Source organism: Panulirus ornatus, chromosome 32 (assembly GCF_036320965.1).
Source record: "Panulirus ornatus isolate Po-2019 chromosome 32, ASM3632096v1, whole genome shotgun sequence".
In the NCBI taxonomy this organism is placed as follows: Eukaryota; Metazoa; Arthropoda; class Malacostraca; order Decapoda; family Palinuridae; genus Panulirus; species Panulirus ornatus.
The window spans coordinates 22,095,069-22,111,865 of NC_092255.1; the positions used below are offsets into that span (position 1 = coordinate 22,095,069).

General features: G+C 42.5%; 1 protein-coding gene and 1 long non-coding RNA gene across 3 annotated transcripts in view; one reads left to right on the forward strand and one right to left on the reverse strand.

The window, feature by feature from the left end:
* Positions 1 to 16,797, forward strand: part of LOC139759166 (uncharacterized) — a 287,348-nt gene that overhangs the window by 236,955 nt on the left and 33,596 nt on the right. The window lies entirely within an intron of this gene.
* The window catches only part of LOC139759164 (homeobox protein araucan-like), a 200,982-nt gene that overhangs the window by 168,969 nt on the left and 15,216 nt on the right, over positions 1 to 16,797 (reverse strand). For both annotated transcript variants that reach the window (XM_071681211.1, XM_071681210.1), the window contains exon 2: positions 4,948 to 5,199. In XM_071681211.1, coding sequence (XP_071537312.1) covers positions 4,948 to 5,199 — 252 coding nt within the window. The remainder of the gene's footprint in view (positions 1 to 4,947; positions 5,200 to 16,797) is intronic.

Genomic DNA, 16,797 nt, shown 5'->3' on the forward strand with positions numbered 1-16,797 from the left:
AAATCGGAAGCATATGTTTCAAAAGCCGATGGTTCTGTTTGTGTTTGGAGACGAACAAGTTGAGTTATGGGTAATATGGCTTAGGGGACACACACACACACACACACACACACACACACACACACACACACACACACACACACCAGGGTGTTTTGCCTTTGTGACACAAGGAAACTGAAAACACAAAGATGGAAACGCCATCGGGTCTAACCATTGTATCTTTCAAGGCATTCGTATGACCAGACCACTTGCTTCAGTATAGGAAAATATTAAAAACCAGAAGTGAGGTTTTAAATTCATGACATTCTTACAGTATAGATATTTTTTTCAGATAAAAATCTGAATTCCTCAGAAAAACGATGCAAAATCCATTCTGGGAGAATGATCCCATCTAAGATGTATTACTTTATTTGAAATTTGAGGTTGTGGTTTACACTACGTATTTCGCAACTTTGAATGACAGAAACATCCTTGACTCCATTTCAGTCCATGTGCATGTAATCTGCCAATGCGAAAACCACCACCCTGTCATAAATTCACATTTCCCAAACCCTCATACTCGATTTCTGATTGTAAGAACACGCGAATTGGATATGGGAGGAAGGTGAGGATAGCCACACCGAACTAGATCCTCTTCACCAGACGCTGTCTCCTCACCATCGTCAGAAGCCACCCACCACTCCTTGCTCCCGCTGCTATCCCTCTGGGTTTCCTTGCTGCTCCTGTTACTACTACTACTACTACTACTACTTGTGCTACTACCACTATTTCTGCTACTACTACTTCTACTACTATTTCTACTACTACTTCTACTACTACTACTTCTGCTGTCACTACTACTTCTACTATTACTACTACTTCTGCTACTACTACTACTACTACTTCTACTACTACTACTACTTCTGCTACTACTACTTCAACTACTTCTACTACTACTTCTTCTACTACTTCTACTTCTACTACTACTACTATTGCCGTTGGTCCTTCTCCCTCAGCAGACGCAGCTATCGCTGCAGTGTGGACATTTGCAGTGTCAGGTACTGCTGATGCTGTTGTAGTGTTCGTCGGTGTTGCTGCTTTCATTTTTCTGACACTTGAGGAACAAATTCAGTTTACGGTATAACAGGATCAGTCATGTCCCTGGGAGTCACTCGTTTCAGGCCCGTGAGCCTCTTGTTAATCCCAAGAAGGAAGGATTATAAACACAAAAGGATTTAACCAAAGATTATCGCCAGTGTCAGCATGTTTGAAGCAGGAATTCAGATATATCCCGTGCAGGAACTTGTCGTGTGTTAAGGCCCGATGCATGGAGATGGCCCGCTGGCGGGTATATGCAAATGGACATTACACTCTCTGATACGCGATGCAACGTCGTCACACACAAAATAGACAGAGCAATAAGTGGAGCGCACGTAGAATGTAAGCAATATATACCGCAAACATGTATTCGTCCCGAGTGCAGAGTTATGGGGTTTTCGTCGTTAAGCACACCCTAGGACCACCACACATGATGGGTTTAATCCTCTCTCTCTCTCTCTCTCTCTCTCTCTCTCTCTCTCTCTCTCTCTCTCTCTCTCTCTCTCTCTCTGCACCTGGCGTGTTCTGCCAGACGCCACCAGGCCAGGGCACCGCACCCGTGCAGCGGCAGCCCGACGCGTGAAGCAGCACCGACCGCCGTACGCCAAAATGGAGGCAGGAAGGTGGTGAAGTGTGGAGCCTGTGATCCGCGCCCTGGGCCACGGAAATTCAACTGAGAACAATATTCAAGTTTGTTTGACTTTATCCTCAGAGAGAGAGAGAGAGGGACAGAGACAGACAGAGATCACGGGCGAAATTAGATAACACGTAACGTATGAGAGAGACGAGTTTTTCACGAGTAGAAATTGAAACCAGTCAAGACAGAAGCTGTTGAATTAGAGGTGAGGCGATGCCGCCAAGACCTGCAGTAATCCGACGGAAAGTGCCAGACCAGCGTCGCAAGCCCGGGAGGCATACTTGCAATCGCGCGTGTAAGTCGTCAGCGTGTACTGAGGAGCTGCGCCACCGGCAGGAAGCGAGACTTAATCCTTCATCGCGTCCCTCGGCCAGCGTGAGCTCCTGTTGAGATTTAGGTCAGGGAGATCAGAGAGGACTGGCTGGCTGGCTGGCTCATGTTGCTCGTGGTCAGTAATTCCTGGGAGCCATCAGCAGAGCGTGCATCACCCCCGGGCACACGTCCAAAAGTGCTAAATCTCGAGCCACCTTGTAATACAGGAATTATCCTGGAGGGGCTGTGGACGCGCGTGTGTGTGGCTTTAAAGACAGGCGTCCGTCGCGGTTTGTGTAATGGTCGTCCCGCTCACAAAAAGGAGGAGGAGGAGGAGGATGGGGGGAAGAAGAAGGCCGACGGTTTGTTTACAAGAGGGAGTTGACACCTGGATAGGCGAAGCTCCGGCACTTAGCACGGAGCCTCTCCTGGGAGACCGGCTCGCGGCCCTCACGGCTTTGTGAGGATCGGTCGGGCTCAACCCCTCTCTCTGCCACCCCACTCCCATCCCGCTGTCCTGTCTGGCGACGCACTTGAAGCTGTTGTATCTTCCGACGCACTTCATCATCCCACTGTTGTACCTCGACGGACTACTGCCGCGTCCGCTTTGTCTGTCAGCGCTCAGTCACCTGTGTGTTGTCACCTTGCGAAGCACCGTCACCCTGATGTTGTCTCCGTGACTTCACTGCCTCCTTCTATTGTTTCTGGCGACGCGCTTCCACCCTCGTGTTATGTCTGTGAATAGAAGACTGCTACCCTCCTGTTGTTTCTGGCGACGCGCTTCCACCCTCCTCTTGTGTTTGTGAGCAGTGCCACTCCTCTGTAGCATTCGACACCGTCAACCTCCTGTTGTGTCTAGCGTCACGGTGACACCATTTACTTGTACCTGGAGATGCTCTGCCCATTTTACGGTTGTTTCCGCCGGCACATTGCCCCACCCATTATTGTATTAGGCGACGCATTCCTACTTTGCTGCCGAGGTCTTTGGTGTTCGCAGATCTAACTCCCCAGGACCCTAGACTTGGTTTTCTAGTCTCGGGGGTTCACAGACGTAGCTGTGTCGTCTGCAGAGTTAGTTCCCAGACCTGACTCTGGTCTAGAGTGTTTCTAAAACCAGCTCTATCGTTTGCGGGTGTTCCTCCAGTCTCAGGAGCTCCCTAGACCTGACCCCGGAGTCTTGGGAGGTTCTGCGATCTTTCTGTAGTCTCTGCGCCCGCCATATCCAGCCCTGTAGTCTGAGGGGGCTTTCAGACCTAATCCTGTAGTGTCAGTAGCTGCCACACCCATCCCTTCGAGGCTCCCAGATCTGACCCTCTAGTATTAGGGTCCCTGAGACCCGTCCCCTCAGTCTGATTCTGTAGTCTCCATTTCTCCCAAACCCGTCCCAACGGTCTGAGGGGCTCCCAGGCCTGACCCTGTAGTCACACGAGGGGATCCCCTCCCCACACCCCAGAGCCATCCCTGTGGTGTGGGCGTCGAGCACACAGCAGGGTCGTCCCCAGCGGCGGCGTTGCCTCTCGCTCCCCCTCGCCTAATGTCACTCACCCACCTCGCTTTTTCTGGCCGTTTCTTTCCCCATGCAGCCATCCCTTGTCATATCATTCCTCCCCCTCAGTTTTTGCACTCCTCTCCCTTCCATCCCTCCTCCTTCACTCTCTACTTAATTCCTTTTTAGTCTTATATACTTTTCCTCTTTCTTTTTTCCTACTTATTATATTTTTGCACTTTTACTTGTTTTACTTTATCGATGATTTTTTTACAGAAACTGTGTAACGTCCACCTTCATCACATCAACATTAGGACAGTGGTGTCACCGATTTTCAGGTCTATTTGCATAATGTCGGAGAATATCATCACCAAAGATCCTCTCTCTCCTGAGGGGTTCATCTGTATTCTGCTACTGATTGTAACGCAGTCTTGAAGCCGCTGGAGCCTTTGAAGAAGGGGTCTTGGGTTATATAATGATAAGAAGAATGGAAATTTAATGATAATGATAATTGCGATAATGATGATAGAAGACAGGAAGATAGATGTTCAAACACTCTCTCCCATATGTACGTTTTCTGTGTACGTATGGAGACAAGTGGTGGCAGGCGACAACACTGTGTCACGGGCCCTTCGAACGCGGCACTCGCGAGGTGCCAGCACGGGTGGGAAACACCGCGTCTCGTGTTACTCCCGCCGGAAGCCCCAGTGCCAGAGGGCCAACTGGGCAGGGGTGGATGGGTAGTGAGTGCCATCATGCCAGTGGTGGAGGGAAGGAGGAGGGCTTGATTTCGTAGCGGCGATGGAGGGATGGCAGATATATTACTAGAGATATAAGTAAGGAAAGATAATTCATTTCCTGTTAGTGAGTTTCCAACGTCAGGATCTGCTTCGTTAGTAGAGAGTGGGGAGTACATCTTAGGATTTGTTGACTGGAGCTGAATAAATCCAGTTTAAGAACTTGCAAGAAAAAAAAAAATGTTGAATGTCGTATTGGTATGGGACGAGACTCTCGACCATACTTGAGTGTGGGACGAGACTCTCGACCATACTTGAGTGTGGGACGATACTCTCGACCATGCTTGAGTGTGGGACGAGACTTTCGACCACACTTGAGTGTGGGATGAGACGCTAGACCGTACTTGAGTGTGAGACGAGACTTTCGACCACACCTAAGTGTGGGACGAGACTTTTGACCACACTTGGGTGTGGAAAGAGACGCTCGACCACACTTGAGTGTGGGACGAGACGCTCGACCATACTTGAAAGACAAGTGGGATTAAGAAAACACTCTTGAGATAAAGATGAGATAAGGGACCATCACAGAAAATGATGATTTGTTCCTTAAATATTAAACAAAAAAAAAAATCCGGACATGTCAAATTAATGATGCTATGGCACAACACAGGACAAGAGGAAGGGGATGTAGTACTTACCAAAGGACTGTAGAACGCGGAGGAGTCCATGCCGATGGAGGGGTAAGGGTTCTGTTCGCTGGATGTGTAGGTGGTTCCGTAGACGCCCCCGGAGGCGCCGAGGCCCGAGCCGATCCTGGAGTAGGAACCAAGGGTGAAGCGTTCGTACTGGCAGGAGCAGACGGGCTGGCCACTGACTGGGTCGGTCATCATGGCCCGGCCCTCACAGCAGGCAGACCCCCCGGTGCCTCCCCCGCTTTGGCCCACCAGCAGCTGTCCACACCAAAAACATCGTCTTAGTACTTTAGGCATCGCGTGCAAAGGGGTGCACACACACACACACACACACACAGCACTCAGTATTGGGGTTATTAACACAATCAGGAAATATCTGGTCCATAATGTACAACTCCCAGCACTCACAACAACAACAACATTATCATAAACTGCCTATCCCACTCTTTATGTATATGATGTGCACAGAACACTTCTGAACCGGACTTATATAGGCTTTTATAACAGAAGATGTGCCAGACTGAGAGAAAATAGTGGTATGAACGAGTACTCTCTCAAATAAATGTGGGAATGCGTCAGAGTGGTGTCGTGTTACCTCGGTTGTTTGAAATTTTTATGGATTGGGCAATATTTGAGATGAGCGAGGTAGGGGGTGATTGCAGGACACAGCTGAACAGCGGTGGAACAGAGTGATGCCTACCAAAAGTTATCGTATGCACGTAATGCTCCTCTCTTGGATGCATCACATGATGTGGGGTAGAATGGTAGGTCGCCCTGACCTTGATGTTGTGAGTAAGAAGAGGGATGTTCATGACAGAGATATATCTACAAAATTGCGTTTTTAAGATACGGAAAATAGACAGTCATATTTGGAATTAGGAGAGTAAACTGAGTGAGGAGGATGGGTAATGTGAAGAAGTCGTCAGGAAGATGCATGGATGAAAGCCTTTTGAAACGGTCTAGCCATTCAGGACGCCTAGCAGGTGATGGGGTTGTGAAGAAGAACAAATGGGCAGTAGACTTGAAGGTGGAAGAAGATGTATATCGCAAAAGAAACAGATAGCTGCAGGGAGTGTGGTGTCAAAGTGAGAGACTGAATGAACTGGATCCCTCACATAAAGGGAATTACGCCATGGATAATACGTATGCATATATATATATATATATATATATATATATATATATATATATATATATATATATATATATATATATATATATATATATATATATATATATATCAATACATATGTATCTTACCTTACCTCACCTTCCTGTCACAGAATCTCCTTCTGTAGGGTTCAGGAAGCCGGCCACGTCCACTGGGCAGGTACACAGGTAAAAAGTGAGGTGATGATACGTGTATGTATGTCCTAGAGAGGGTGAGTACATGACAGTTGAGGAGTAAGGATTCAGTGTCTTTAGCATGGAAGATGTGTCGCAGGGATGAGGGGTCTTGTCCTCAACACCCTGAGATCAGATTGTAACAACATGGTGTCACAAGCCAGAGACGAATATTCAAACATCAGTGTTATGGATTCCCTCACATATAGGCCTCCGTGAGCATGACAAAGTTGATGCACTTAGTAAAGATGTTGAGAACAGCATTGGGTTGTCAGTCAGAAGCCTCAGAAATGTAATTAGAAAGGAACTAACGGACCTCTTTGAAAAAGCGAGTAGACGAGTTGAGACAAGCACAAGAAGAAACATTTTCCATCACAGTAAAATGCGTACACAAAACATGTATATGGAGAAAGTAATAAGAGCAACAGATTACACCGATGTCATTGCTAGATCAAGGATATACTATAGAGGCAGTATTGCCTCTCTGGAGATGTTACATCATGTGTATTGTATAGTTGGTGGACAAGGATCTGAACACAAACTGCAACACTATGTCTTAAAATTATGAAAAAATAGAGCCTTTTAGAGATAGGTCTGGAAAAAAAAAACCTGCAAGTATTGCCACAATGCTTTATTCTTAATAAGGAGATCCCTGAAGATTTTTAAGTTTGAATTCACTTTGTGCATCTAGTGTGCGAGTCTTGAGGAACTATGTAATGCATGTAATGAAGCGCATATAATGAATCAGCTTTATACCAACCTATGCCATATCAACCCACTGGGGTCTAAGACCCTTTGTGACCTTTGTCATCCTTTTGTGCTACAGCTCACAGGATGAGCATGGAATGTGCGCAGTAAATTTGCCGGGGTTTATACCGGCACAGATCAACAAATCAATTACGTTTTGATTCGTTGTTGGTTCGAGAGACATGATGTTTGGTGTCCGTAGCGAAGACGAAAAAGCGTAACTCTTTGTGTGTACATATATATATATATATATATATATATATATATATATATATATATTACCTACAACACTACAAACACCGTTTCAACATAACTCCAGACCCTTCATGTCCACGATGCCAGTACCATGAAAAAAAAAGGCCACCAAGCACCCACAATACTCAGTCGCCCAGCGCTTTCTGCGCTTACTCGCACACAAATCACAGCGCTTTATGACCTGTAGTCTCGACCGGTGCTCATTAGGATAGAATGGACTCGTGGTGGGTGTAGGAAGGTTAGGTGAGGATGCCCACGTATCTCCTGCGGGGTCGTAAAAGGCCCCACTAAGAGGGGGCGGGAACGGGAGACGTTGGAAATCCTTCCCTCATGCATTACTGTAAAGGAAGGAACACAGGAATGAACCAGTGGAAGATTTGACTTTTCCCCCTTCTAAGGCCCAGTCATTTGTTCATGGCGCTGCCTCGCTCATGCGGGAAAGAACGAACACGATATATATATATATATATATATATATATATATATATATATATATATATATATATATATATATATATATATATATATATATATGAGAACAAGATACAATGGCAGACAAGTTATTTCATAGGAAAACGAAGTCTCGATCACCCCGTCATTCTGTGTCTGTATTTATTCCATCATCGTTTCCCCAGCCATTCGTCATCTGCCATTATCCACCTGATGTTTATCTCCCTCCCTCCCTCCCTCAGTGTTATCATTTACCTGTCATTCCCCACCTGCTCCCGTCCGTCCGTCAGTCCCCGCCTCTTGCTCCAATCCCGTCACTCCGCGTCTCTCATTTTCCAACTCTCTCACTTCTCTCCTGTCAACTCTACCCTTTCTCTCATTTTTTTTCACCTGTCGCTTCCCGTCTGTTATCATCCACCCGTCACTACCCCCCCGTCTCTCTCCGTTCTGTCATGATGCCCCCGTCGCCACTCTCCGTCCATCACGATGCCCCCGTCGCCACTCTCCGTCCATCATGATGCCCCCGTCGCCACTCTCCGTCCGTCATGATGCCCCCGTCGCCACTCTCCGTCCATCACGATGCCCTCGTCACCACTCTCCGTCCGTCATGATGCCCCCGTCACCACTCTCCGTCCATCACGATGCCCCCGTCACCACTCTCCGTCCGTCATGATGCACCCGTCTCCACTCCCCGTCCGTCATGACGCACCCGTCACCACTCTCCGTCCGTCTTGATGCACCCGTCACCACTCTCCGTCCGTCATGATGCACCCGTCACCACTCCCCGTCCGTCATGACGCACCCGTCACCACTCTCCGTCCGTCACGATGCACGCGTCACCACTCTCCGTCCGTCGTGACGCACCCATCTCCCACTCTCCCGCCACAGTCCGTTTCCCATCACCCAACCATCAGTCCGCACCCAGCGCAACAAACCAGCTCCGGATCTTTAGGAAATATCACTAGGATCCTGTACATAGAAAAGCAATCTCTCTCTCTCTCTCTCTCTCTCTCTCTCTCTCTCTCTCTCTCTCTCTCTCTCTCTCTCTCTCTCTCTCTCTCTCTCTCTGACACCAGTGGAGCACCTGTGTCTCTAAGAGAATCACATTTAAGCGGAACACACGATGTATACTGGAGCTTCGCTCTCTCTCTCTCTCTCTCTCTCTCTCTCTCTCTCTCTCTCTCTCTCTCTCTCTCTCTCTCTCTCTCTCTCTCTCTCTCTCTCTCTCAAGAAATCTATATAAAAAAGAGAAAAAGAAAAAAGAAGTTAACCTTGTTCTGTGGTCAATCACGAGTAGAGTTTCTGTGTAAATTTGGAGTCTAAATTTGATGTGGTTTTGTCCTGTAAAGAGTTTCGTCAGAAATTTGTGAACATGTAAAAATATGTCATCTATTATTATTATTATTATTATTATTATCATTATTATTATTATTATTATTATCATTATTATTATTATTTTTTTTTTTCATACTATTCGCCATTTCCCGCGATAGCGAGGTAGCGTTAAGAACAGAGGACTGGGCCTTTGAGGGAGTATCCTCACCTGACCCCCTTCTCTGTTATTATTATTATTATTATTATTATTATTATTATTATTATTACTATTATCATTATTATTATTATTATCATTATTATTGTCAGTAGTTGTAGTAGTAGTAGCATTTATCATTATCATCATTATCATTATCATTATCATTCATTATTATTATCTACGTGTTCCTAGCGTGAGGACAGATGCATGCCTCTTAGAGATGGGGAGAAAAAAAACATCCTGGCTTGGCTGCTTCCTCTGTTATCATGTGGGTAGACACACACACCACTACAAGAACGGCCTCATCTCAAGCCGTCACCATCAAAAACTAGTTGACTGTGTGTGTGTGTTGGGTGAAGGCACAGTGTTATAAGAGCCTACCATTTTATTACACCACTTTTTGTTGTGTCCCTTTTTATTATTATCATTATCATCATCTTTATTATCAATCATAGCTTGTTTTATTATTCTTATTATCATCACAATTTTTATCATTATTGCTATTATTATTACTATTATTATTATTATTATTATTATTATTATTATTATTATTATTATTACTATTGCTATTATTATTATCATTATTATTATTATTATTATTATTATTATTATTATTATTATTATTATCATTATTATTATTATGATTATTGTTATTATTATTGTTGTAATTAACATTATTATTATTATGATTATTATTATTATGATTATTATTATTATCATTATCATTACTATTATTATGATCTCTGATAGGAGATCAGGAATACTACCCATGCATCCTCGTCGTGGTGTGGCGGGGGATTGAGAAGTGCGGGGGGAGCTGGGGTCCCGGAAATTATCCCCTCCTATATTATCACTTTTTCAATGTAGGAACAGTAGAAGATTTTTCCTCAAGTTCTGTCTCTTGGCGCTATTTGGCAATAATGCGGGACGATAGATTGATATCGTAAATATGATTATGATTATTACTATTAATATTAACCATTATTTTCATCATTATCATTATTATCATCATTATAATTATCATTAGTAGTAGTAGTATCATTATTATTATTATCATTATCATTAGTAGTAGTATCATGATTATCATTACATCTTTTCATTATCATTATTATCAGTTAATATTATTATATACATGGAAGGATATGAAGTGTTGAATTACTAAATTACATGATTAGAAATTATTACACTAAGGTGATTAGCACTGTTATCACATTGATTAACCTTATGAGTACAACTTCGGTTCTCGCTCTATATTGCAGGGTCGTTCATTCGATCATACCTTAGCCCACCGTCTCGATATATTAGATGTTTATTAATCCCATCTCCTAGTCTGTCCGGGGAAGGGGGGTTTTCATGAGGCCATTAAACAAAACACTGGTAATACTACAGTTAATGTACAAGTTTGTAATGTCTCTCTATGTACAACATTACGCACCGTTGCTGCACCATCACAGTGCATTTCAAAGTATTCCTTATTTTCATTACGGTTTAACCAGTGTGGCGATTCGTGTTTCCTGGTCTTAAGACACAAGTGTGGTTGCCTCTCTTCTCTTGGCTCTCTCAGACTTTGTCCCTCGACTCTGAGTGTGATGGGCTGGCTGCTGTCTGGAGTGTATACGTGGTTGTTGTGAGATCATAGCCCGCCGAAATATAAAGCCTTTGACCTTAGAGTTTGTCTGTTCTCCCTCCACACCTCGGCGTCTCAAGCTACTCTGTTGCTGCTTTGATCAACCAGGTTGTCTAAGGCCGCCACTCGCATGGTCTTCGTACTACCCCCTCTCACCCTTGCCGATCATGTACACGTTGTAGATATTTGTCCAGCGTGTTTATGAAGTTCCCGAATGGGCAGACTATAAAGTTCCCAATGCTTGCGGGTTGTAAAGTTGAGCAGTTTTGGGCTCCGGGTGCATATACTGTTTTCTTTATGGGGTCCTTTTGATTTTAGTTGCGATATCTTATAAATTATTCCCTGCCCGTCATGCCAATAAGGAATTGTTTTTAAGTACGGACTGGGAACCACGCCTTCCTGAATTTCCATGTGATATTAAATCATACATTATCTCGCTTCTTTGTTCTAGAGAATAGAGGTCAAGTGACTGAAGTCCTTCACAGCGGTCTTGCTTTTGACAAACACCCGTCCAAATTACGTTATTCCCCCCTTATTTCGTTCTTGTGTTCTTGAAGAAAACGGGATTGTCTCCTGAGTACACTTGCTCTCGAGTTTCAGTTGTATATGTTCCTCCAGAAGATTGAGTATACTACCTGGGGTATGTTTGGACTGGTGAACCTTAGCGCATGTTATTATCATTATCATTATTATTCTTACTATTATTATCATTATTATTATCATTTATTATCATTATCATTATTATTCTTACTATTATTATCATTATTATTATCATTATCAATCATCATTATCAAAAATGAACATCTTACGCGTGTAATATTGCACAAAAACCTTCACATAATTTATTTTCTAAGTATCACTTTAAGTACTTTAAAAAATTTTGAGTCAACTCGCAAAGGAAATGCAAAACTTTTGCGAGTGGAAGTGTGGCGGACAGACGATGCAAGTGGGTGCTGCATCAGACGAAGCTCAGACATCGTTTCATGCCTTAAAACAGTACACTGTTGTGTGCGTAGCAGTAGGAGGAAGGTGCCCCCCGCCTGCGCTGACCCCGTCGCACAAGCCTTCATCGTCAGCGCAGTCCAAAACGTTGGTTCCTGCAGATGAACTCTTGTTAGGACCGACTAGATAGTCAGGGATCAATATGGTTCTCTCGCTTTTTCTTTCTGTTAGTAGTGAATCGCCTTTCCCGAGTTCGCAGTGTAGTAGCGTCAGGAACAGACGAACTGCGTGGTAGATAAGGGACTCATTTGCACACACCTATTCCCTAGCTATCGCGTGTCAGGCATCTTAAATCTATATAAGTTGGAAGTCAGTGGTGCATTCAGAATAGTCTTGCTTGCCCTGCGTCAGCAAGTGCCTTGCCTCAACCCTTGGCAAGATGTGACAGGAGTGATCTACCTGGTGGAGATAGAGGCGGCGTTCAGTAAGTTCCAGTAACTTAGATTCTCGGGTGTTGTAGAAAGTAGACGTAAATGGATGTCTGTCCCCTTTAGAAGTAAGGTCTTGATTGATTATCACCATAAATTTCACAGCGGAAATTTCATTGTAATGGTTTCAAAATGGTGACCAAGATCTTCATTATCATTATTGTTATTATTTTTATTATTATTATTATTATTGTAATCCTAGTCATTATCTTTTCATCTTACACATATATAGATATGTATATATATATATATATATATATATATATATATATATATATATATATATATATATATATATATATATCTATACAGAGAGAGAGAGAGAGAGAGAGAGAGAGAGAGAGAGAGAGAGAGAGAGAGAAATTTACATATATTTACAAACGTTGGATAAACCTGACAACGTTGAAGAATACATTGTTCAACTGTTGCAAGAACTGGGCTCAAGCCCCATGCTTGATGAGGGTGCATGTGGTCGTAGGTTACCCTCAACACCAGAAGAAGGTGTTCAAAGATCTTACGAATAGTGGATGTAGCTAGACGTCTGGCGGCCTTAATCATTACTATTGACCCAGACAGTTGATAGGCCTAAAGCCTTAAACAACCAACCTAGTAGTAACCCGAGAGCTGAGTACGACGACTAAATCCTCAGGATCTGACAGATTATACCCAGGGATGGTGAAGGAGGAGGAGTGAACGATGGAAGTGCTTAAGCTTATGATGGTCATACACAGAGTGGCAGTAGCGATAGGGGTGTGTCTTGCGCAGGGGAAATGTGCAGATATCATTCAAAAATAAGAGATAAAGATGATCATGATGGTATGAGCTACGCAAGAGCCATGAATGTACAAGGTAGGTAAGATGTTAGAAATTGATGAAAAGAAATCATTATTTACCTTATGATTTAGATTGATAGTCCTTTCGGATTTTGATGTGAAAACCACCTGTTCTTAAAGTAACTGATTTCCGTAGCTGAGTTACGATAATGGTGGAGAGGAAAGAGGGATGGATGGATCGTATTTGGATTTAGCATAGAAAATTATTCGTTGGCGTGTGGCATTATTTCTTATTCATGAAAATGAAAATACAAGTTAATATATACAAAGGGGGATGGAGAGATGTTTGGGAGGTTTTTTTTTAAGAGAAAAGAGATCAGAGCAGACATCAGTGGAGGAGGTTTGGGTGTAGTGGCGTGCCGCAAGGGTCGTCGCTCTTGGGACCTGCGTTGTTCTTGGGTTTTGTTTATGACTTTACAGAGTGAAATAGGTTACACGTTTTGTTGGTTCAGTGATGGGGCAAAACTAGAGGTAGACACTGTTGATGCTGAGGTCTGTGGAACACTGAAGGAAACGTAGATGCTACAGTAGCCTGGTATGATAGGTGAGCGACGAAAACTGACAGAATCTATATCATGTACTAAGAATGAGCAAGATTCCGGTGGGATATTGGGTTAAGTGAAGAGAGTGAAAGGTTAAAAAAAACACTATCATTTCTCGAACACATTGGCGAGGAATGTCAGAGCAGTTTATGCATTATTCGAAAAGATAAGAACAGCATTAACGTTCATGAGTGAGGATGAATGTTAAGCAAGTATATTTACGTTGTATGAGACATGGGTCTGAAGCTGACGTATCTTTGTGCAACCTCCTTCCAAAGAAGCATTTTAGTTCAATTAGAAAGAGTGCAGGAAAAAGAGCAACTGGGATGGTTCCTTAATTGGCGAGTCAGGACTGTGGAAGAGCAGGTTGAAACTACGGCAATTAACTGGAAAAGATAGATATTTTTTTTAAAGCTTGGGTGTAGCAGACGTCAGAGGAAGCTTGAAATGTAAACAGTGGGAAGAGGTGTAAGGTATTCATTATAGGAATAGAATGAGTGACAGCTGAAATGAGTGGAGTGAAAACGTAGTGCGTGCAGAGAATGGGATTGTTTTCCAAACAAGGACAGTACCAGTATTCTTTCACTCCCCGTTGGTATAAGATGGGTGATAGCACACACACACACACACACACACACACACACCAAATGACATACAATGCTATTTAGTGAATTCCGTACATTCTCGTCCATTCGTCGTGTAATACCAGTATACACGGAGCCAGAGACATCCACGTCTCCACACCTGATATGAAAGGAATAGGTCACGAAGACGACACGATCAGGTCCTCCGATCGTCACACGTCCGTTACATATTCGCTGACGACCGCCGAGGCGGACGGTCCCGCCCGTCACACTACGCTCCCGTCTTCTGTCCCAGCCCAACGGGACAGTGACCTTTTGAGTACGGTTGAGTTACACAGGCGATTGACAGTGCCCAGGAACACCTCATGAACTGGAGAAAGGTGCATGAGGGAAGTGACTGTAGCGGTAAGGAACACGACGCTGCTCGTGAATCTGTTCCACTTAAGATCATAGTCACTATCAATATTGTACTGGAAACACCAACGCTGAAGATCACGCATCGCAGTCATCAATGTCTCCCGCTTCAAGTTATGCTTTTGTGATCGATAATGAAGTTGCTGGTATTTGTTAATTATATGGTTATAAAGGTAATATTGCGAAGGCATGATTTATTTACTTACAAGATTATGTACTGATGAAGTCAACGTTACTCAAATATTACTTATACATGAATGTGATGTACTTAGTACTTATAAAGTTATCTTCTATAAGAAGGCTGTGTTAGAAGGGATCATTATCATTTTTATCATTTATGAAATGATACTCATTTGAAAAAATGTTTTTTACTCATAAGATCATGGTCATGTATGAAGATGAAGTCGCTGAGATACACTTGGTACTTACAGAAAGAAGCACACACTTACTTATGAAGGGAATATTAATGACACATGTCCGTTACTTTTAAGAGTCTTAAGTACGAGGGGCATCTTTGGCGAAACACATATTATTGGTAAAAATGAAGCATTGACAAGTCGTGACTACAAAGAAAAATGAACATATATATATATATATATATATATATATATATATATATATATATATATATATATATATATATATATATATATTGGAAAGGATCACATTTGAGTGCGTGATCAAGTATATTCCTATGAGTCCACGGGGAAATGAAACACGATAAGTTCCTTAGTGCACTTTCGTGTAATAATCACATCACCAGGGGAGATACAAGAAAGAAATATAACAGTCGGTTGATATACAAAAAGTACATTAGTAGTACGTACTAAACTCCTCATTATAATCACCACCATCCACGCTGTGCCTACTAAATTCTCAAGTCATATTTCCCATCGTCTTCATCATATACCAAACTACCATCGTGATCACCGTCATGGTTCTCTCCCATGGTTCACAGGCCGGTGAAGCATCACACGGTGGTCGCAGATGCAAAAATTGATTGACTTAAGATCCTTGACGTGTGTGAGATTAATCATTAATCAGCTGTATAAACGATGTAATTCGGCTTCCCGGATTATATTACGATATAAGACGACCCGTTACTCTTCCCAGACGATTACCTTGGGCACCCATAACAATCAGGCGCGCGAGATTTATACGGGATATAATTTTGGGGAGTTTTGTAGAGGTTGATGACGAATGGGGAATATGACTGGGAGTTTTGTGGGCAGTGTGGATGATGCTGGCTATAATGATGAGTTTTAGCAGGTAATTAAGGCATTAGTAAATATCCAAGATTATGGTGAAAAGTAGGAATATATATATATATATATATATATATATATATATATATATATATATATATATATATATATATATATATATATATATATATATCAAGATTTTTTTCGGATATATCGATATATCTTAATATCTGTCAGTCATTCTTGACCACTGAGAAGAAATTCAACAACTAAAGAGTCAGGGACAAATAATCATTGATAAACGGGTGGAGAGTAACATAACGAATATCACTTTTAGGAAATACATTTAAGAAATGAGTTTGTTGTAGAAAAAAAAAAAACGGGTTTATGAATTTTATGAATTTTATCGAGTGGTAACTGAAACATTCGGAAATGAAAAAGAATCATTTCTATACCTAGATACCGGAGTAACGTACAACGAAGGCCGTTGAATACCTTATAACGTAGGTGAGTGTACGTAAAAGACAAGCTTGAATAAAACACATCCACGTCCCCGAATAATGAATAAAGATCCACGGAAAAAGAGTGTGTAAAATTCCCGAAATAACGCGATATAAGTTGGTGACATCCTCAAGATAACTCATGACCAAAAGACTATACATATATATATATATATATATATATATATATATATATATATATATATATATATATATATATATATATATATAGGTTGAAATGTATAGGTATGTATGTGTGCGTGTGTGGGCGTTTATGTATATACTTGTGTATGTGTGTGGGTTGGGCCATTCTTTCGTCTGTTTCCTTGCGCTACCTCGCTAACGCGGGAGACAGCGACTAAGTATGATAAGTATACTATATATATATATATAT